This window comes from Mizuhopecten yessoensis, unplaced genomic scaffold (assembly GCF_002113885.1).
Source record: "Mizuhopecten yessoensis strain PY_sf001 unplaced genomic scaffold, ASM211388v2 scaffold10901, whole genome shotgun sequence".
NCBI lineage: Eukaryota > Metazoa > Mollusca > Bivalvia > Pectinida > Pectinidae > Mizuhopecten > Mizuhopecten yessoensis.
This window is the reverse complement of record NW_018408778.1, coordinates 112,013-136,641: the sequence shown is the minus strand read 5'-3', so window position 1 is coordinate 136,641 and position 24,629 is coordinate 112,013. Positions and strand designations below refer to the sequence as shown.

The 24,629-nt window shown below is 32.9% G+C and overlaps 1 protein-coding gene across 1 annotated transcript; it reads left to right on the top strand.

The window, feature by feature from the left end:
- Positions 1–59: 59 nt before the first annotated feature.
- On the top strand, positions 60–24,629 carry LOC110463407 (MORC family CW-type zinc finger protein 3-like). The gene is made up of 17 exons (XM_021517982.1): positions 60–181; positions 282–354; positions 7,600–7,732; positions 8,243–8,466; positions 9,144–9,294; positions 9,595–9,733; positions 10,346–10,474; positions 11,361–11,483; positions 12,316–12,413; positions 12,782–12,853; positions 15,013–15,171; positions 15,567–15,650; positions 15,954–15,987; positions 16,639–16,740; positions 17,572–17,748; positions 21,444–21,496; positions 21,720–24,629. Exons 1-17 carry the CDS (start codon positions 143–145, stop codon positions 22,159–22,161), a joined length of 2,232 nt encoding a protein of 743 aa, XP_021373657.1. The 5' UTR covers positions 60–142; the 3' UTR covers positions 22,162–24,629.

The window sequence follows — 24,629 nt, the reverse complement described above, 5'->3', positions numbered from 1 at the left end:
CACTATAAGTAAAATCAATAATAGTTTGATGTGTTTTCTTTATGGATTATTGTTTAAGCTTTACTCATTATTTTATCTGATAAGTTTGTATCTTAGTAGTCGACATTGTAAATTTCTGTTCGTGCCTCAGTATACAACAAAAATGGCTGCCCGTTATCCATCGGGCATCCAAACGAGCCGAGTAAGTTTCAAAACATTGCGGGAATTATGAACTTTAGATTTTTAAAAGTTTGACTGAATAAGTGAATTGAGGTAAACGCATTGTTTTAAATCTATTTCAGGTTAGTCCTGCGTATCTCCATGGAAATTCAACCAGTCACACTTGGGCGTTTAGTGCGGTTGCAGAACTTATCGGTAGGAACCCTACGAGATTTCATGGAAATACTGTTTTGATTTCTAACCTTGTTTCTGTTTGCATAGCTAATGTGTTAATTACTTATTTTACGAAGAAAATTTCATACTGAAAGTAGGATAATAGCTTAGATTTACCAGGTAACGTTAGAGCACAATGGCTCATATTTTGGTTTCAACAAATTGTATTGTATTTACAAAAGGATTATATTAGTCTTGCGGCGCGTCTAATTACCCAATACTACACAGTACCACCCAATACTACCACATACGACCCAGTATGAAACAAATACTTCTCTATTACTGTGAAATATCACCTTTGTAGACGTTATTTACTTCCATCTGCCACATTTTATCGAGAAATATGCGATTTGGTACCGAAAACATCACCGAATTGCCGTGACTNGCTAGGGGTTCGGCGATTTACAGGAACGTGCAGGAATGGGCAGAAATCTATCAATTATTATTATATATATACATTAATGAATATATATATTAGATACATTTAAGCATCATTATCGGGTATAAGATATAATTGATAAAATAATTGCTAGTACATGATACTATAGTAATTCTATTCATGTCATAAAATGGTGTTATTAAGATCATATATATAAATTTAACAGGAAATATTTAGAAAATTTGAAATTACTTTTCAAAAATGTTGGTTATTCAATTTTGTGAAATATAACAGTATCAATTATATAACAATGCTGGAGAAGAACCTTCATTTAAATTAGATACTCAAATACTATGAAATTCAAAAAGTATATGGATTGTATATGATTTGAAGTCTTTTCAATTACTTGATTAACTCACAGATAGTCTGTTTTGGACAAGCTAGATATAGTTCTCTGACCAATCTTATGAAGAGTAGGTTGTCAATAATCAATGTAAAAATTAAATAGATAAATAAAAGGAATTACGTTATGCTTCTTATACATCAATCCAGAGATGTATATATACGTCTTTGATCATCCGAAAGCAAAATACTAAATGACATGAAAACTTGATTCGACTCCCAGAGATACTGTATACACATACATACTTTTAATAACCCTGAGTTTGTGACACTAATTAAGAAATAACAGAAATCTGTTATCTGGAGTACGGCTCCATTCTGGACTCGGGCAATGCAAATATCCCGACTCTGTGCCCCCGGGCACTTAACAATCCAAGTTCCTGATGGTACAATAATGAGGTGTATACTGGTACCGAATCTAAATCACAGTTACAGGTTAATATATATATTATAATTTAATTTTATAATGTCTTCCGAGGAATTACCAATTCCACTTGCAAACCACTTATATAATATGTACAGAAGACGTAGCAGTCTATGTGATTAGTTATAATTTTGAACAGTGTCTTGTAAGCCATTTTAGGCTGAATATCATATACAAATTTTACATTTTCTATTTTATGCATTTGTTAAATATGATACCAGGTGTCAATCAGAATTTTTTTTATGAAAACAATCTTCCGTTTAAATTATAATTAGCTACTAACTATAGTTAGTGAGAAGTTAGCAGACCTCGCTGGTAGGGGGCTCCCCAACCCTTGGAAACCTAAATTTCACTACAATGTAGAACTAGGAAATTATTCATCTTATTTATTACCATTGCTAAAAAATAAATAAAGACATGTTTTAAGGCAGTAAATGTAAAAGAAACCTTTTAACTATTACAGTATTTAATATGTAAGGACAAAATCCAGGAGTGTGTTAGGTATAGGGGCTGTCCCAATCACCTGCACCTGGATTGGCACATGTGATAGTTTGTTTTAATTTATTAATTTATTATGTATAATAGTTGTTCTTAACAAAATTATGATAAGGACTATATATTTTTACATTAAGATGATTGATATTTACTGTGTAACTATATACTATGATAAACAAAATTGACTTGACTTGACTATATATATATATTGGTTATGCAATGATGACGAAAACGGAGATAAATTTTGAATAGAATTGGCAAATAGAGGATTTTCCCCAAAATAACTTATAGTCAACTAAATTAGAACAAATGTTTAAATAATATTACTATGCAATGAACGTTATAAAGGTATTGACGTACATGAACATTCTACGGATTTTTTTTTAGTTATAACAACTATCGATATAATATGTATAAATATAGATTTGGTCCAATATATACTTAAGATACATGGTTCTGAAAAGTAAATCTACTCTTACTAAACATTCGTCAAATTTATTTAAACAAATTTAAGTCTTTAAAAACAGCAAGTTACATGAATGCATATCCACAGACTTTATCCAATTCCGTGTACAATATCTAATTTTAAACATAAACTTAGTCCCGTGCAATTGAATAGATTCTTGATATATGAAATCCATTTAAAATCAGCGAAATCATTTTCATGTAAATTCAGCATAAGCTTGCACATTATACTAGACAATTTCTTTTCACCTGTAATTAGTTTATACCAAAACATTATCCTTCTAGATTTAATTTCAATAATCAGAGGATACCTACCCGTTTCACCATATAGCATTATATTTGCTGTGGAGCTATGTATGTTTTTTTTTTTTTTTACAAAACTGTACATGTAATTTCTCAATCATATTGGTATTTTCCAACCCCAAAACTTATGAGGAGTACAAAAGGATTGGGGATATTGATACATCAAACAATTTTAATTGTAGGTCAATTGGTAAAATAATATTTCTTAGTTTTTTTTTATATAATGCAAACATTGCTTTTTGAGCCTGTTCAACAAGTTTTTTTCTTGCTTTACATAAACTGCCATTATAATGAGATAGCAGTCCTAGAAACGACTAGCTGTCATGTGTTTGCAACTCTTCACCAAAAAGAGTAAAACATATTTTGTGCAATTACTTTTACTGTTATCAAAGATAACAACTTGAGTTTTATTGAGAATAACTTTAGGTTTCCAAATAGTACAGTAAGTTTCAAATTCACCGAAAGCATTCTGTAGACCTTTAGCTGTTTCTGACATAACAACTGTGCCATCTGCATATATAGCAGAATAAATAATTTAACAAATATACCCATGCATTCTTGAAATAAATTATCAATATACTGGAATTGGTCAACATTAATTTGCATGAAAAATTCTTCTAAATCATTTAAATATATTGAGAACAAAAATGGGGAGAGATTTTCACCTTGTTTTACCACGACGTGACATGTGAAAAAATCAGTCATACCATTGCTAGTTTTTACGCAAGATTTAGTGTTTGCATACAGATTAATTATAGCATTAAATATCTTTCCTGCGATAATATTCTTCAATAATTTCTTCCATAACCCCCCTCCAAACAGTATCAAACGCTTTTCTGAAATCAATGAATGAACAGAATAGCTTTTTACTTTTTGAAAAGTATATAGATATTAAAGCATGAAGGATAAGTATATTTTCAGTTGTAGAGTAGCCTTTCCTAAAACCAGCTTGAACATTGGAACAAGAAGTCTATTGTCTAGTAATACGGGATTTTAAAATCAGTTTTGACCGCATCAGCCTTTGAAAAAAATGAAACTTAAAGCGTTTCACCGTGTTTCTCTCTTCTTTACATATATAATTAATATACAATATTGTTTTTCTAAAACAGATAAGGCCTAACAATCCAACATATGGACTTCAATATTTATTTACGTAAAACACGTATTTCAATTAACTTATATTTACATATAGAATAATATTTAATTTTCAGATTGATGTCCCTTTTTTGAGTTGGAAAATTGCGTTTTTTTTTTTTTTTTTAAGATCGTAGACGTGATGGGATTGTAATCTATACATTAACACCAATTAATTCATGCTATTTATTTAGAGTTGAGTATAAGTTATCAAGTTATCAAAATTTGGTTATCATAATGTCATTTCCGATGTTTCAGGTGTTATGACATCGCAATAACAATGTCTCATATATACATGAGAAAATAACCCAGATTCATATTTATTATATATGTAAAATATAATTCTCTGAACAACCCTTTTTTATAGAATAAAACAGAGACATATATATGTATATTGGAACATCGGCCTGGCAATTTATACAAATATTTAGCCCGATCCTGCCCCGTTCCTGTAATTGCAATTCTTTTATCAAATAAACCTTATACCCGATAATGATACTTAAATGTATCTAATATATATATTCATTAATGAATATATAATAATTAATAGATTTCTGCCCGTTCCTGCCCATTCCTGTAAATCGTCGAACCCCTAGTCACGGCATTTCGGTGATGTTTTCTGCACCAAATCGCATATTTCCAGATAGGATGTGACATATAGAAGTAAATAAAAAAAAAGTAAATTTCGCAGTAATAAAGAAGTATTTGGTTCATAACTGGGTGGTATGGGATAGTATTGGGTGGTATTGGGTAGTATTGGGTCATAGTCACGGTAATACGGTGATGTTTTCGGAACCAAATCGCATATTTCCCGATAAAATATGGCAGATGGAAGTAAATAAAGGGGATATTTCACAGTAATAAAGAAGTATTTGGTTCATAACTGAGTCGTATGGGGTAGTATTGGGTAGTAGTGGGTGGTATTGGGTGGTATTGGGTAGTATTGGGTAATTAGACGCGCCCGTGCCTATATTAGTCTTGTCCTGAACCGGTACAACATATATACATTTACACAGAATAATAAGATATATTTACAAAATAATCGATAATTAATTACTTATTGAAATAGATGGACATTTATATCGAAAATATGTATATATATGTTTGAATTAATGATATGGCTGATTGTTTAAACTACACTTAGGGCCTAATACCAAGGCTCAATCTTCTACCAGTGGGTAAATGTCTAGGTCACTTTTGATGTTTTTCCGTATTTGCATATTGCAGAGTTATCTTCTCTTGGGAGCAGGTATTGATTGTTACGTCACTTATTTGTGAGAATAACGTCATCAATTTTTTGAGAAAACGACGTAATTTTCTCACACAGACCAATGAGGTAACAATCAATACCTGCTCCCAAGAGAAGATAACTCTGCAATACGCAAAGACGGAATAGTACAAGTTCTACACCACTGGCAACATACATACTTCTAAACACACATGCACACATACTCGGAGCAGATTGATATAATGGGAAGTATTTAATAAAAATATACTAATCATATTCGAGTTAGATGAATCTATTAGTTAAATCAATAAATTTCTCAACTTTAGATAATATATAATATAACGACTCATATGGGTAATAATACTACATTTGGGTAACAGTTACCCAAATCTAGGAGTAGCTTTTATGCTTCATTAGAATGTGCTCATATATGGGTAATAATACTGCATTTGGGTTACAATTACCCATTTGAGTAACAATTTTATTACTGAAATAGGGATAAAATGAAATGAAAACATACAAGGTTCTTTTAAAAACTTGGAGCAAAAAAGAGTGTTATAATTATTCATGATCAGTGAGCAAGAGTTTGAGGTTGTATCAACATTAAGCCTAGAATGTTACAGATTTTACTGATAGATCTAAGATCACAACTGTGATATGTGTTTGATATGAAAATAATATGTCCTGTAAACTGATGAAAAATACGAATTAATGATATCTGAATATATAAATTATGATTTTTTTTTAAAAGAGCTGAAAAAAGACTGAAAATTTCAAAGTAATATCTGACACTGTAATGCACAGGATTCAAGCTTAATGTATAATTCCCCTGAGACTTACTAGTTACATGTAAGATGTGTAGAGGTAGTGGACTCAGTTGAACGCCAGCAACCATGAAGGTTAAGGTCAATTAGTAGACAGTCCGTAAAGAGTTTGGATGGTCACATGTTCGATTCCCAGCCGTTTCATTTTTTCCTCTTTACATTTTATGCCCAATGAAATGTACCTGTGGAAGGTGGTATATTGGTTGAATGTCCATCTAGATTTTACTTCAACATTGAATCCCGGTCTGTCTGTGCAGTTCACATTCCAACAGTCATGATATTATTTCTGCTTATGAAAATAAGTATTTCCAGGTTTTTTTATAGGGATGATTGACAGTGCCAAATTTAGGTTCAAATCACAATAAGATCTTGGAATGAAGTGATGGCTTTGATATCATTGTTTACCTCAGACTCATACTTTGACACACACACAATATACAGTGTCATTCTGTAAGTCTTTCATGTTAGGTCATGATTATTTCCCATTGTATTCCTTGTTAATTTACTTTTTACAATTAAATTTTCTGACATCATATTTATACCTTAGAAAACACTTTTTGTGAAGCCATTTTGTAGTCCAGTGATGTCTGTGTATTTTATTTATTTAGATTTTATCAAATTCATATAACCAATTTGACAAATGTCAATGAATAATCAAGGTATGAACCAAGTCTTTCTCTTAATCCCTCTGAGCATGACAATACTTTGATCCTTGAAATTTTTCAGCTATACTATACACAAAACCAGAGCTGAAACAAATGTTTAAATGATAAGTTCGCAAATATGTGTAATATATATAGATGTGAACCCAATTTTTTTTTTTTAAACTGTGCCACATATGATGGATTGTGCAACTTGGCATCATACCTTACAAACTTTAGCCATTCCAATAACTCTGTATTTCGCATTGTTTATCGCTCAGTCTCTATCCCTGAGAACAAAATAGATGGAGGGAGTAAAGACAAATGTGATCGAGTTTTAATATTATGATTACAATTTTAATGAGCAGATAGAAAGCATATGTAACTGTTGCAGTAAATTTGTATTGCGTTATCATAAGTGGCTTAGAATTTCTTATATATATATAATAGCGCTGTCCTTCACATTGTGACAATGTCACATCCTATAGAAAACATTTGAGTTGGCATTTGTTGATGTTCTATATATACATATGACGTTGTTATTTAGTAAATTTAAATTCCATACCTTCAAAATGGATATATACAGATGCATCTCTGAGTGTTCCCACTGAGTTTGAGATTTAGGGATATATATTTGATACATTTGTTAAATTCTGTACCCCTAGGCACTTAGTTACATATAGTGATTGTTGGAAACTTGGGGTACAACCAAATGTTTTTGGTGTGAAACCCCCTCATTTGGGGCTTTCTGAGAGCACTAATCTCTTCATTCTCTTGACTGACAAATGCAACAACTACTCAAAATGTACATTTTTGGGGTAAATGACATCAAAACAATTGGAATCATTGTATTTTTTCTCACAAAATTTGATTATGTTAATTTAATTACCAGTGACCTTTATTAAGTATTCGTAACTGTTTTCTCTTATTAGACAATGCCTATGACCCTGATGTGAATGCATCAGAAATTTGGATTGACCAGAGGCTGATCGACAATAAGGTTTGTCTCACGTTTGTAGACAATGGAAATGGAATGACACCAGACAAACTGCACAAAATGCTTAGGTATGTTGTTTTCTACATCAAGTTATACATACATGTATAACTGTAATGACTGAGTGCTGCAGAGTAATATCACATTAATTATATAACCGCACTTAAGTTTTCTTGTTTTCAAATTGTTTGTTGTATATATATGTCCATTAGATTTGAATGTCATTTAAGAAATAAGAAATTTTGTGTTTGACTTTTATAACAAAACCATATTCTTTGCATAAAGAGCTCACATTGTATGTGTTAAGTCTGAATATAACTGTTAAAATTTGATACACAAACATAGACGGTAATACCTAGCTATATGTAATATCAGGTTGATGTTGTCAATTGCTCTGAACAATTTATTAAACCTTTAACATACATGTGTCATTGTGTTTTTGAAAAACTTTGGAATTATTGTAAATGATATAGAGTGTGCTAAATACATATTAGTATATAGTCATTTAAATACATATTGGTACGGTATAGATATATTATTTACAGTAAATATGTTTTAGATTTGTTTATATTTATTCACAGCTTTGGCTATTGTGAAAAAGATAAGTTTGCCTCAGGTAAGCACCAAGCTGTAGGACAATACGGTAATGGATTCAAGTCTGGATCCATGCGCCTTGGAAGAGATGCCATAGTGTTTACCCGTCAAGTGAACACCATGAGTGTGGGTCTCCTGTCACAAACCTATCTCAACAACATCAATGCACAAACTGTACTTGTGCCCATTGTCACATGGAACCTACCTGACAGTATCCTTTTTGGAATCATCAATATGTAGAACTTTTTCAATTCATTAATTTCTCTGATTACACACGATTTATTCTGAGAAGTTGATTCAAAATCACCTGTTCATTTTGAACAATTTAGTACTGCAAATATTATTTTCAAAAGAATTTCTTAAGTAATATGAAATATAAGAAACAAAACCCTAAAGCACATTATTGTTGACAGGTTGGTGGTTGATGCATACATTGATTGATTGCTGAAGTGATAAATATATATGATTGTTCACCAAAGAAAAATAGTCCTTTAGGTAAAGATGTAAATATTACTGCTTTGCATTCATATTAGCATAAATTATGTGAATGTTAAGAACAATGCTGTTCCATACTAGGTATATTTACATTCTAGAACTTATTATGTTTATTATTAGTGATCTAAATATAAGAATGTCATAACTGCAGTATGAAGTGTCAGTATTGCCAGTGCACGAGTGCAAACAATATTTCATCACATAAGCATTTCAAGAAGATCTGGCATTATGTGTGGCAGGAAAAGCATCCAGATAATACTGATCTTGTTGTATTCATGATCTGACAAAGTCCATTTCCTGGTAATGTTCATACAGTAGGTGGCTACTAGCACAATATAAATATAGTGTAATTCAATTTGCTATGGTGATGTTGCGACCCTTGACCTATCTAAGAAAGGAGAAAACCAACACCAGACATGGCACATAACCTGCGAGCTATCTGTCAGCATTCCATATTTAAGACAGAAAAAGATTTGTTAGAAGAATTAGATGTCATGGAAAAATTAAGGACAGGAACTAAGATAATGGTCTATAATTTGAAAAGGTACAGTATTTGTATTGGTTATAACTTTGCAAAATGAAAGAACAAAACATATTCAGTTTACTAACTTATTTATTAGATATTATTCAAAAATATTTGCTTTTGGGCTATTGGAGTGAATATTAGTAAGATTTATATTTATTTTATTTACTTTTGTAAGATTTGAAATAAATATTTGAAATTGTAAAATGATAGTAGATTAATTATATGCGATTATGAAAAAAAGTGGCTTTCCAATTTGTTATAAGGAGACAAATATTTCTTGAGTATTACATTTATATGTACGTAACCTTTATCTTATAGGAAAGAAAACAAAGTATTGGAACTAGACTTCAGTAGTGATCCACATGATATAAGAAATCCTGAAACACACATGATGGACTTCTCCACCATTAATAGGGCAACCACAGATCATATACCAGCCTATATGGTATCTCTAAGGGTGCGTTTACAATTGATTTATATAGCCAGCATATAGTACCTATCATTGATTTATTCAAAAGAGTTTCTTTAGTAAAATTTGGGAGTTATGGTAGGTTGAAGCAAGTATAGTAACTGGTAGGTTCCTAGCCAGCATATAGTTACTCTTGGCCAACCAGCATTGTGAATATATGGTAGCTTGTAGCTAGCAAGTATAGTTAGTTACTCATTTAAAATATCCATCAGCGTAGTACTTGTCATGGTACGTTGTAGTAAGTAACTTACCCTAGGTGGTTATAGTTGTACAATTGTAGTAACTTTCAGTGAAGGTTTATGCAGTTTTTTACCAGCTTGTATTGTATCTTCCAGTGTAGCCTTCTGGAAATTCTTTGAAGACCTTATGCATGTACTTCACAATCTTAATAAGATAACCGCTTACAAACTACCTATTTAACCATTAAGATTAGATTAAACCATAGTTTCTTTTTGTTTTCTATAAATTGTTGTATGCAAATGGAATTTCTCTATTTTCAATTCCTAAAAGTATTAGAGAAATCAGATTTAAATACCAAGCATGGGTAAATTGTGTCATTTTCTTTAATGATGGACATTGATATTTTGTGATTAATTACAGGAATATTGCAGTATACTGTACTTAAAGCCTAGAATGAAGATTGTTCTGAGAGGGAAAAAAGTGAAGACAAAACTTATTCACAAGTCATTGTCTCAGACGGAAACCGATGTCTACAAGCCAACCTGGGCAGTATCCTTTCTTCCACAAAAGACATGTGATAATCAAGTTTTGCTCTAAGTCGGAATTGAATTTAACCCTTTGAATATGTAATTTAGGTCAAAATCATAAACATAAGTACATTTGTAAAGAATAGGTTTGTTTTGAACACAAACAGGAATTGAAAAATTATTTTGCAAGCTTTAGAAAACACCCACTTAGGGACGGAATGGGTAAACATTTTACCCTTCCCCTTGACTGCCTGCAGTATTAAAGTGCAATTGGGTGAAATGTCTCTACGATTTTTGACAGATGACTTTTCTTGATTTGGCCCACTGAGACTTCGTGAGTTGTTTTCAGCGGTTTAGAGTCGAGACATCGGTCATTTGCATTCTTTGCTTGACAAAGGGAACAGATGTTTTTGAAAGCTTGGAAAATAAGATTTCCATTCCTGTTTGCATTCAAAACCAACTTAGTCTTTATTATTCATACCAAACTGATGAATCCTATTCCGAGTAATACATTTGCCCTCTTGTTCAAGGGTGAATACAAAACGGCGTAAATGATTCCAGTTGTCCAGTGATTACATTAACACTTTTTGTGTCAATGTAAGTAAAAAAATATCCTTGAGAGGCCCTTAATGTTGTACAGTTTTGTCTTATATTCCTGTAAGCTCCAAATTTCTTTCATTGGGACCCCACTTTTGTAAGCCTTAGCACTATCGCTAGCAATACATTTCTGTAACCAGCTGTTTTAATTGGTGATCAAGAAAGTATTTTTTAATACTGTTAATTTATGATTTACTCCCGAGATAGCATTAGCCCCTTATGACTTATTACAATTAGGAAAAAACTGTCTTACTGTGTCGTTTTAGAATGTTGTTTAACCTTGCTCTTTGATTTTCCTTAATTGTGCTTAGCCAAAACCCATTCCCATAAAATTTGGGTTTGCTCCTCGAAAAAATTACAAAGATTATGGCGTTATGTTGTATCACAAGAATAGACTGATAAGAGCTTACGAGAAGCTTGGCTACCAGAAACAGGTAAATATGTTGTATTGACATGAGAATTAGAAGTACCAGTATATAGATTCATTTGTAAACATATAAAGTAAGAGGGTTCTCACCACCTCGCAACAGTGTTTGTATTTCATCGGCTTATAATTAGTTCTAGTACATCAGGCCCAAGTTTCACTATCATCCTCAACCTTGGGGAGCAAATTAGCACCTTTTTATTCCTTTTAACAGATTATGAATTTCTAAATTTGTAAAGATATTTGACAAAATTATCAGAAATTGAAACCACATCATTATTATTGTTTATACCTGTTAGTGTGATGTTTTATATAATGTTATATTAATCTTCCTTAAATTTAAGGCTGTTTGTAAGTTTGTGAAAGATTGTTGAACAAGGTTATGGACACTTGTATTTACCATATAAAAAATGAGGTAGATTTCAGAACCAAAATATGTAGCAAAACATAAATCACTGAAATGCATACAGTTGATTGTTCATACACACAAAAAAATCTACAATCTAAAAGGATCAGATGATGAGAAAAATTGTTAAGACAATTCAGAAGAAAGCAGGATGAAGTATTTAGAATGCTAAATGACACACATAACTTTTAAACAGATTTTATAATGTAGTACATATACAACATATTGCATAGATTTTACTGATTGTTGGTGTGTACAATTTTTTTATTTAGAGTCCATTTCAAAATTTTGAATTTTTACTTACTAAACCTACTATTTCATTGTTAACATTTTTACTAGCCCTGACCATAAATTTGCTAGCCTCAGGATAACGCCCCTAGATTGTAGGCTGGAGTGATGAGTACATAAGAGATTTTAATCATTGTTTGTTTACTAGCCTAATGAACTGGGACTGGGAGTGGTGGGTGTGGTTGAGGCCTACTTTCTGACCCCTACCCACAACAAACAGGACTTTAACAAGGATGAAAAGTACAAGTAAGTGCTTGTTGTAAGCCTGCAATCATCTGGTAAAAGTATCCTGATTATTTCCGGAGAAAATACCAGGTACTACTTCTTAAGGAGCAAATTCATGCTATAGTAAGTCTTCCATTTTTTTTAACTTGTAGAGCTCTGGAAACAGTATTTAGATAATCTTTGAAACAATACCTACCTGGTAAATCTATTTAGTAGACCTGTAGTTATCACACTATTTGAAAAATGTACTACACAAATTTATTGAAACAAAAAATCTAAATACAGCACAGGAAGGCTTTGTGATATTATAAACATGGAGTTTCTCAATTTTATTTTTTTATTTCATAATATTTTAAGATACATGTGTATTGCCTTTTTTTAAATTTCAGTGCATTAATAAGCAGTGTATCATTGAAATTAAATGACTACTGGAATGAGAAAAGAGGCTCAGGTGTAGTGTTGTAAGTATATATAATATTTGTTTTAATGTGTTTAACACTTCTAGAGACATTGTATGAAAAATTAAGATTTTTTCATGGTTTTGCTGTTTATACAATACTAGAAAAACTGTGTGACCTTTCAGTAATTCTGCTAAATGTTTAATGCAGCTTATTTTTCAAACTCTTAGCGGCACTTTGCTGCCGGGGTTTGATCTGTTAACACTTAATCCACTTCCGGTGCTTTCCTATGCATGAAAGCCTTCTGGGAAATTGAGGCTGCATACTATCTACAAAAAAAACTAGTAAACCCCTACGTTATTCGTATTTATTAAGTAGAAAGGCACCAAGACTAAGTTGTCATCGTAAAGAGCAACCACAATGCATTGCTTGTCCCAAACCATTTACAGTGAAGCACTTGTTATTAGAATGTGTTGACCTTCAGGCAACTCGAGAACATTTCTATGATAATGTTAAATGTCTTTTTAGCTCACTTGGCCTGAGGTGCCAAGTGAGCTTATGGCATGGTGCGGCTTTCGTCCGTCTGACGTCAACTTTTAACTTCTTCTGAATAACCAAGAGGCTGAGGGTGCTTGAATTAGGACAGTAACATGCTGGGATGAAGGGTTACCAAGTTTGTTCAAATAAATGACCTTGACTTATGTTCAAGGTCACAAGGGTCAAATACGTTTAAATCTTAAAACAACTTCTACTGAATAACCAAGAGGCCAAGGATGCTTAAATTTGGCCAGTAACATGCTGGGATGAAAGGCTACCAAGTTTGTTCAAATAAATTACCTTGACCTATGTTCAAGGTCACAAGGGTCAAATACGTTTAAATCTTAAAACAACTTCTACTGAATAACCAAGAGGCCTAGGATGCTTAAATTTGGCCAGTAACATGCTGGGATGAAAGGCTACCAAGTTTGTTCAAATAAATTACCTTGAGTTATATTCAAGGTCACAGGGGTCAAATATGTTTAAAATCTTTAAACAACTTCTTCTGAATAAACAAGTGGTCTAAGGGTGTTGATATTTGGCCAGTAACATGCTGGGATGATGGGCTACCAAGTTTGTTCAAATGAATGAACTTGCATCATATTCAAGGTCACTGGGGTCAAATATGTTAAAAACATTTAAACAACTTCTTCTGAATAACCAAAAGGCATAGGGTGATGATATTTGGCCAGTAACATGCTGGGATGAAGGGCTACCAAGTTTGTTTAAATAAATGACCTTGACTTATATTCAAGGTCACAGGGGTAAAATATGTTTAAAACATTTAAACAACTTCTTATGAATAACGTAAAGGCCTAGGGTGCTTTAATTTGGCCAGTAACATGCTTAGATGAAGGGCTTCCAAGTTTGTTCAAATGAATGACCTTGACATATATTCAAGGTCACAGGGGTCAAATATGTTTAAATCTTCAAATGATGTGTTCTGTATAACCAAAAGGTCCAGGGTAATGATATTTTGCTAGAAGCATGCTGGGTTGGAAGACTATAAACTCTGTTCAACCTAATGGCCTTGTTCGACATTCAAGGTCACGGGCGTCATATGTTTAAATCTTTTAATACCTTCTTATGAATCAAACACTGATATTCTGCCTGTAGTTGTATTTTAGTCCACTTTTAAGTGTGAGATCAATATCAGGTGAGCGATTCAGGCCCATTGGGCCTCTTGTTTTTCAAAACAATAACTGTCTCTACAAATCATAATGAATTAACCTACAAATAATGGATACCTCATAGAATTTGCCCAGTAGGACAGTGGGAGGAAGTAGGTGCAGCAGGGGGGGGGGGTATTAGTCAGCTGCCCTATGACAGTTTTCTTTTCTTTTTATCAACCATTTATTGGCCCTAATGACCTTTCCTTTATTGACTGGCCGTTAAGGATGTAATAATAATATAACTCAAAACTTGGATAATGAACAAAAAATTAAAAGAATATAATTTATTTATATTTAACAGATGTCGCTGAAATTTTCAATAAATTTTTAAGGAAAAATTATTCCAGATATCATGAAACATTTATGATTTTAAGCTAGTTTATGTTGAACAGTGGGGGAAAATTGTTATATAAGTTCTATGCTGCAGTTTCAGAAATACATACTTTATTTTTCATGATCAATCTGACTACTGTATGTTTTACAATGTGACAATACATAATGGGAACATTGCAGAGGAACGCAACCAGCACAAGTCGTTGCTAATGTAAATCCAGACTGGACATGGGCTCAGTGTGACAATTGTCTACAGTGGCGCCGTCTACCTATACAGTTCAGGTCAGAGGACCTTCCAGACAAGTGGTACTGTCACATGAATCCAGATGCACAGTTCAAGTAAGTACATGACCTTAGACATGAATTACTGTGTAATATCTAAATCTATTATGACCAGGCTTTGAAAATCACAAGGATTATTGTCAAGATTGTTGTCATTATTTCTTAAATGAGACAAGAATATAAAGATTATGTTCCTGTTTTAATTTTAGAAAATTATTGAGTAAAACAATGTTTGTGTGCCATATATAATCTTTTTATTTTTAGAATATATTTAGTTCTCTTGATTCTACATCATTATTCTCAAGTTAAAAATCTTGTATTTGTTTTTATGTCAGCATATCACAAGATCCTTTTCATTATTCAGTTTCTGTACTTACTTACCTATATATACTCACAAATATATATATTCACTGGATATTTGTATATATACTATTGTATTGTTTTTTCACCAGTCGTTGCGACATACCAGAGGAACCAGAAGATGAGGATGAATCACTTCATGGACCAACTTATAAAAAAACATTCAAAAAAATTCAGTAAATATCTTTACAATTACTTAACATATTTATTAATGGTAAAAAAATCAGTTACTATCTGTACAAATACTTTTGTAAATGTATTTTATTTCTAAATCAATTATAATATTTACAATTACTTCTGCTTTAACTGAAACTGTCACTAATAGAATGAATCCACTATTGGATTGCTTTGATTGAGAGGTTTTGGTTTGTTATTGTCTCTTCACAGCCGTTGCTAAACAATGTTATTCTGTTTTAGCAGATTGTATTAGGCTTAGGTTTTTATCAAACGTGTATCGTATGTAACATTACATATTTCAGAAATGAGAAGAAAATGCGTCTGAAGATGATGGAGGTAAATATCAAATCAATTGTCAGAGGGCAAAATTATGAATTTTCACAATGAAAAAATCTACTTTTTTCTCCCTTAATTTTCTCACGTAAGATGAGGAGGCATCAGTAATATTAAAACTTTTTAAAATGTCAGTAAGTGAAAGCTATGCAATAACATTTTATAATGTCAGTAAATTAAACTGTCCAATAACTTTTTATAATGTCAGTAAATTACACTGTCCAATAACTTTTTATAATGTCAGTATATGAAACTGTCCAATAACTTTTTATAATGTCAGTATATGAAACTGTCCAATAACTTTTTATAATGTCAGTATATGAAACTGTCCAATAACTTTTTATAATGTCAGTATATGAAACTGTCCAATAACTTTTTATAATGTCAGTATATGAAACTGTCCAATAACTTTTTATAATGTCAGTATATGAAACTGTCCAATAACTTTTTATAATGTCAGTATATGAAACTTTCCAATAACTTTTTATAATATCAGTAAATGTCAATTGTACAATAACTTTTTAAATGTCAGTATATGTAAACTAAAGTAACTTTTTATAATATTAGTAAAGTAACTTTTTGTAATGTCAGTAAATGTAAACTGTACAATAATTTTTTATTACAGTTTAAAATAGCATTTTACTCACTTTTTAGGTAAATCAACAGCGAGCTAGGGAAATGGCTTTACAAGCCCGGGAGCAGGCTCTAAGGCAGCAAGAAGCCAACCAAATCAAAGGCTCCCCTCAAAGTCAGAAGGTTGGTACAGGGATTATCACAGTAAAACATTGGTTTTTACAACTTGATGCAAAATTTGTATTCAAAAGCACCAAAGATAACTTTATAAAGATAGCTTCAGTTAGCAGTTTGTTTTTTACGTCCTATTAACAACTATGGTCATTTAAGGATGTGCCAGGTTTTGGTGTTGGAGGAAAGATTGAGTTCCCAGACAACTGCCCCATGTAGGCCCCAAACCCGCGACCCAGTGGTGGAGAGACAGTGGTAGCAGAATGTCAGACGCCTTTACCACTTGGCCACAGTGGCCCCCCTCAGTTAGAAGACTCAAATACAGGCCAGATTTCGCCATTAAGGCAAAATCTCACTGAACGTTGAGAAAGAAAGACCTGGTTATGAAGGCTGAAATATTAGTTAATACAAATTTTGTTCTGCAGAACAGTTTGCTTTTCATCACAGCTTATCATTTCAGCCCTCTTAATAAACATGCTTCCAGATTCTAACATTGCCCAAAAGTTCAAATATAAACGAACAGAGACAACTGCTATTCTTACAAACTTACTCAATCCTAAGTTCTAAGTTTAATGTCTGCTTTATTAAACACCAATAGTACTAGTTAATTCTGTGACTATGAAACTTCAGATAAAATTTGTAGGGCAGCAAAATCTGCTTTGACAGTGTGATCTTTCCACTGTGTGATATTCTGTTTTTGTGAATTTCAATTTATGCTTTTAATAATTTTTTAGACAAAAACTCGCATTAAAATAAGGCTTCCTATTTCTAATGTTAAATATGGATAGAAAAATACTGTGAAAAAAGCTATACTAATTAATGTTCTATTCTGTCAATTAACAGGTATCCAGCTCACAAGAAAAAAAGTCTGAAAGTGCACAGATGAATAAAATGATGGCGGAATTGGATAAGTTCAAAAAACAAGCTGAGCGTCAACAAAGAATCATTGATCAATTGCAATCCAGAAAAAGGAAAGTGAATGCAAACATTGAGAAAGTAGCTAGTGGTCTAGATACAGATGTAAGTACTAAGTCATTAAGATACAAATACCTAGCGCTATATCTATATTGAATCAGTTGCAGATTAAGTATTAACTCATTAACTCATTCACCCCTGAAGACACATTTGAACTCTTCCAATTCAAAGGTTGGAATCGTTCATCTTGAAATTTCCGGTGTGAATGAGTTAAGATACAAATACCTAGCGATATATCTATAATGAATCAGATGCCAGATTAAGTATTAAGTGAGTTAGGGGTGTTAGTATAAGTCAGGTTGATACAGATTAATTATTAAATGAGGAAGAGGTGTTAGTATAAGTCAGTTTGATACAGATTAAGTATTAAATGAGGAAGAGGTGTTAGTATAAGTCAGTTTGATACAGATTAAGTATTAAGTGAGTTAGAGGTGTTAGTATAAGTCAGCTTGATACAGATTAAGTATTAAGTGAGTTAGGGGTGTTAGTGTAACCTAGGTTGATACAGATTAAGTATTAAGTGAGTAAGAGGTGTTATTATAAGTCAGGTTGATACAGATTAAATATTAAGTGAGTTAGAGGTTGAGTATAAGTCAGTTTGGAACAGATTAAGTATTATATGAGTTAGAGGTGTTAGAATAAGTTAGTTTGATACAGATTAAGTATTAAGTGAGTTAGGGGTGTTAGTGTAACCTAGGTTGATACAGATTAAGTATTAAGTGAGTAAGAGGTGTTATTATAAGTCAGTTTGATACAGATTAAGTATTAAATGAGTAAGAGGTGTTAGTATAAGTCAGTTTGATACAGATTAAGTATTAAGTGAGTTAGAGGTGTTAGTATAAGTCAGGTTGATACAGATTAAGTATTAAGTGAGTTAGGGGTGTTAATATAAGTTAGTTTGATACAGATTAAGTATTAAGTTAGTGAGAGGTGTTAGTATAACTTAGGTTGATACAGATTAAGTATTAAGGTAGTGAGAGGTGTTAGTATAAGTCAGTTTGATACAGATTAAGTATTAAGTGAGTAAGAGGTGTTGTTATAAATCAGGTTGATACAGATTAAGTATTAAGTGAGTTAGAGGTGTAAGTATAAGTCAGTTTGATACAGATTAAGCATTAAGTGAGTTAGGGATGTTAGTATAAGTCAGTTTGATACAGATTAAGTATTAAGTGAGTAANAAAAAAATAAAATAAGTCAGTTTGATACAGATTAAGTATTAAGTGAGTTACTTAGATACAGATCCATAATGAGTTAAATAAAAGATGATTACCAAGTTAAGGATTCTTTAATATTAATTAGATTAATTTTGCTTTCAATCATATTTCCATAAAGCATATAAAGTTGAACCTCGTTATCTCAAACTCTTTTAACTCAAAGACCCTGTTTATCTCGAAATATTTCTCCGGTCCCAGCCAAATCTCTTCTTTATCTTAGTAAATTAAACTCTGATAATTCGAACCCTGAAAAGTCAAAAACTCGGATACCTCGAAGTAAGATATTGGTTTTGATAGCGTAAAATCCAACATCACAACATCTTCAACTGCATAGTGTTCAAATTTCATTTTATCACTTATTAATCATTTGATACAAATAAAATGCGAACATCCCGCCATTCCCTGTTTATGAACATCTTCTGTGAGTAGACATGCATGAAATCGGTAAAAAGAATATACGATTAAGCTTCAGACTGTAAAGTGTGCGGACTGGCAAAACCATGTTTTTCATAATAAAAATAAAAATAAATCAATAATGTTGATCAACAGTAGTCTGTACTTACTATGAGTCCGTTTAATGATTTATACACCCAAACAGATGACAGTGCAAACCGGAAAATTGGTCAATAAGCGTGGTCATGCACAATAGAGTTCCACTGTTAAAATCGCATCCTAGGACAACTTCACGGGTTCATGTTTTTACAGGAGCCAGTATGGCTTTAAAAGTCGATCGAGAGATTTAAGAACAATATGATAATTGCTGTTGATTACATCAAGTTGAGGAGGTGTCAGGTGCCACATTTGACTTTAATTAATCAATGTGTTACATGTACGATATAATCTGTTTTCATTTACAGAACCAACTATGCGTACGCTTCATTACAGTGATTTGTTTTAGACTTGCGCACTTCAATTTCCGCAGTGCATAGTACAACGACCAAGACAGCGGGATAGTTCAAGTTTTAGCTCACCTGGTCTAAAGGACCATGGTGACCTTATGCCATACTGTAACGTCCGACGTCCGTCCGTCAATTCTCCTTTAAAACGCTACTAGTCCTGAACGACCAAGTAGATTCTGACTAAATTTGGTCTGTAGCATGCCAAGGGGATTCAATTTTCCATAAACAGTGGGTGTGGCCCCCCTAGGGGCAGAGGGGCGGGGCCCAATATGGGAAATAGAGGTAAAACCTTTAAAATCCTTCTTTTACCATAGGAATTAAGGGATTTTATCCTAATTTAGTCTGGAGCATCCTTGGGCCAAGGGGACTCAATTTGTATAAATGGTGGGTCTGGCCCCCTGGGGGCTGAGGGGTAGGGCCATATAGGGGAAATATAGCAAATTATTTAAAATCCTTCTTCTGTAGGAATGAAAGGATTTGGTCCATATTTGGTGTGGAGCATCCTTGGGTGAAGGGAACCAATTTTGTATAAACAGTGGGTGTGGCCCCCCCTGGGACCTGAGGGGCAGGGCCCAATAAGGGAAATAGATGTAAAACCTTTATAATCCTTCTTCTACCATTTAGTCTGGAGCATCCTTAGGCAAAAGGGATTCAATTTTGTATAAACAGCGAGTGTGCCCCCCCTCCCTGGGGGCAGAAGGGAGGGGTGCAATAGGGGAAACATAGCAAATTCTTCAAATACTATCTTCTTCTGTACGAATGACTGGATTTTGTCCAAATTTGGCATGAAGCATCCTTTGGTGAAAGGGAACCAAGGGGGCCAAGGGGTCTCAATTTTGTATTATTGGTTGGTATGACACCCCCCCCCCCCCCCCCTAGGAGCATAAGGGGTGGGGCTCTGTTCGTAGTTTGTTCTCGCTTTATCTCAAGTACTGGATGGATCTTTCTACCATGGAGTGCTATATCTTTACTTCATACCATTATTTTAAACATATTCAGGTGAGCGATACAGGCCCTCTCGGCCTCTTGTTAAATGTAACACTTCAGAAGTAAAACTTGACAGACTTGCAAATGCAGACCTGGAAAGACTTTGCCAAGATCTAGACTAGCCAAAACAACATTTAATCACTAGGCCCGTCCATATTTAATAATGAATTCACAATATGGTCCAACCGTTTTTATCGCATTAAACGAAGTACGTTTTTCAGAAATAACTTACTCTATTTTTGTAAGCGTGTTCATTGTAAAATTACATACCTGTATTTGTTATATTGATTACGTATATCATTCATTGATTGATTACAGTATAAGCATTGGCTATTATTAAAATCAACAACTGCTAGTGCTGTCTTAACAGCAAATTTCATACCAAATTTATGAATCTGCATAACTCAAATACTCTGATGACTAAAGTTTTCCCACGGCCCCGTCAACTTCAAGTTAACGAGGTTCGACTGTACTTTGAAACAGAGACAGGGAGGATGTAGTAGTCTAAAGAATTTCTTGTTTGTTAAGATAGTCATATAAATAGACAACTTCCTATAATTTGCAATTTGACATGTAATAATTAGATTCCCCAAGTTGTTTTTGCAAGGTAAACATTTTGATATCAATTCTTATTTGACAGAGTCTGTTGGAGAGTGTGGCTGGAAGTAGTCCCAGGGCTGTATCATCTACCAGGTATGAAGAATATGACCTAGTTAAGTCTCAAAACAAGGCTTGTCTAAAAAATGTTTGAGACAGTTTTGCTACTGACAGTAAGTCTGTAAGAATTAAAGTTGTATCCATTTATACTGGTGATTTTCAACCAAATGCAGGGCGGTTTATCATCTTCTCCCTTCTCCTCCTGCCCAGTGTAAATCATCACATCATACTCATAATTCTTATTTGTTTTTAATTCTAGTTCCAAGGACAATGAGTCAATATGTATCAAGACAGAGGATGGAGATGTGGTGGCAGTAATTCCCTGTAATGAGCCCAGCTCCTCTAGTGACAATGATATAGTTGATCTCACATTGGATGACGAGGATTTGGAAGCATCCACATCAAAAAAGCCAAAAATTTCCTCTACAAATCAAGAGCCTAAACCAGACATCAGCAAAATTAAGATAGAGAAAGATGTTATTAGTTGTAACCATGACATTGGAACACAGACTACAGAACGATCTAAAGGGTGCACACGGGACTGCGGAAAGAAGATCGAGGAAGGCAAAAAACACTTAACAGAACTTCAGAGAAAGGTGTTTAAGCTTCTGAAAATCATAGTCCCTGATGAGGATATAGGAACGCCTGATGGAGTGGAAGAAATAGTGACAGAGATGATTAAACACAACCAACCATCATAGTGCTTCATTGTAGTGTATTGTTGTCCCTTCAGTGTTCTTGTAAGCCTTCAATTCCTTGGCGAGCTCACCCATTGGTCCCTTAAATATTCTGTACATTTGATTCACAAGTCTTTCAGAATATGTATTTTATTTTTGAATATCATCAAAACAAAGAAATTAAGTTGTTTGTTTTTGTAACCTTTGAATTTCCACTGAATGTGCTGTTCTATGTAAATTAAATTATTGAATTAATCTTTCTCTTTTAGAGATATCTTATTTCTGTATGGAGTTTTCAACATAGCCAACAAAGCATGGTTTATAAAAGTATCAATAGTCTATGACTATTACATAACTCGTTCAATTGCATCAGATAAAAAATTTGGATGTGGTATATCCTGTTGTAATCAAAAGAAAAATAATAGAACTCGCCCACTGATTATTTGAATAAAATACTGTTTAAACTAAACATACATGTACTTTGAAAAAAATCTAAATGATAACAGGTGAGCAACTAAACATACAATGGAACCCTTGGGTTCCTTGTTAAAAAAGCTTTATTTCTTTGTTAATATGTTCTGTATATCTGTGTCGCGGTAAGTACAACCATGTCAAGATGAACTAGCTATGATGATTACTGTACTGAAGGGCTGTGTTTGAGCTTGACAGGGTGTTCTACGCTTTCAGGCTACTAGAGACTGTTGTTAATGTAGAAACAGATTTGTCATATAATTGATGTTAGTTAGGTGTGTTTGAAGGAGAGTGTCATAGCTCCTTTCTTTAGTATATTTAAATAGTATTTGTTTTGTTCTGTTCTTTGTACCACTCCCAGGTAATACAAAACGTGCAGGGATATTGTGATCATTTTAATGCAGATACTTTTCATTCCAACTGTCTGTACAGCAAATTTCTTTTAATCAGACATCATTTGAGACAAAATGTAAATCATCTATAGTGAAGTTTTATTCCTTTTCTTAGACGGCTATCTATAAACATTGTCAAATCATTATTTAAAAGAAAAATAATGCAATTATAAGTTAAATGTAAAGAAGAAAAATTTGCAATTGTGATGCAAGCACTTAAGTTGTTTTTTCGTTTAAACATGACTGCTGTGCTGTGAAATTTATTACCAGAGGTACGTTCAAAATGTTTTGCACAGTTTAGAGTGTTTCTTGTTTAGGCCTCCATAAATCAAATGTCAGTAAAATATTTCAATAAGCCTTCAAAAATGTTTTTGTTTCTGAATACACTCCTGGTGTAAATTTTGATAGTGTTGAGATTTAGTGTACTAACTTTTCATTTCCTCCTGATAAATTCTTTCATCAAAGAATTACACCAAGCTATAGAGCTGAACACAGGTCTAATGCTGTATCAAAGTTCTACCTAAAAGGTGTTATCGACAATGTACATTGTTTGTGTATGAGGTAAAACTTTGATATGACATATTCATAGGCGTCAACCTCTGAACCTCAAATGAGGGAGATCTCCCACATTTCTATTGAGGGAGAAAGTGCATGAAATGCGACTGAAACTGTTTTTTACTCAAATTATCTTTCCCTTTTTATGTATCAAAATAACTCCAAAAAGCATTAATTTGATTCAGACACACCTGTTATGATCATTACACACACCCATATCCAAATGGATGAATCCTATTGAAGAAAGGTCTAGTGCTGAAATAGTGTCATCAGAAATTTGTTGTACAAAACAGCAGGTTCTTTTTTGATAGCCATAAGTAAGGCTTCAACAAAGATAAATATGTGCATCATTTATGCTGTCCGCTGCATATGATTGTAGGGTTTAAGTTTTAGCACACACAAACTCGTGAACAGATGTCATGTATTCTGCCATCTTCATTGATGATAATTTAGTATGTATTTGATATATTTTGATCATGTGTGCAGTCTTCCCATTTATTTGCAGTGTTGAATTATTTCACTTTGCATTGCATTTATACTGGTTTGTGGAAGTTTTGTAACTACATCTATTGTACATTTCACTCATTGATTCGTTATGTGGAATAACCACACCATGCTATTGTACTTATTTTCAAGTGTATCCCTGCATATGTTGGTGCTATGACAAAACAAGGTGTTTGCACTAGCATTGCGACTGAGCAATATTGGATTTTTCATCGGTTTGCAGCTATGCAAGAAACTAATAACTATATATATGTAAACAAATCTAGCAGATACGGTTAATCTAGTCATAGATTGTCTTTTAGTAGTTCATGAGTCTCTGCTCTGTAAAAATCCTACTTGTTTTATATAATTGTAATTCATAATTTTGCCATTGAAAAGAGTTGTGTATATGTATAGTTGCACATTTTTCAGAACTCAGTGATGTTTTAATTTTGCAAACACCAGAAGATAAAAATTACGAAGTGGTTTTTTTATGCCATGGTGCAACATCCGCCGTCAACTTTTTACTTAAAACAACTTCTTCTGAATAACCAAAAGGTCCAGGGTGATGATATTTGGCCAGAAGGATAT

Coding starts and splice junctions, on each gene's coding strand:
- LOC110463407 (XM_021517982.1), top strand. CDS start 143: ATGGCTGCCCGTTATCCATCGGGCATCCAAACGAGCCGA. Junction 10,475..11,360: donor TCTACAAGCCAACCTGGGCA/GTATCCTTTCTT, acceptor AATTGTGCTTAG/CCAAAACCCATTCCCATAAA. Junction 15,988..16,638: donor TGCGTCTGAAGATGATGGAG/GTAAATATCAAA, acceptor CTCACTTTTTAG/GTAAATCAACAGCGAGCTAG.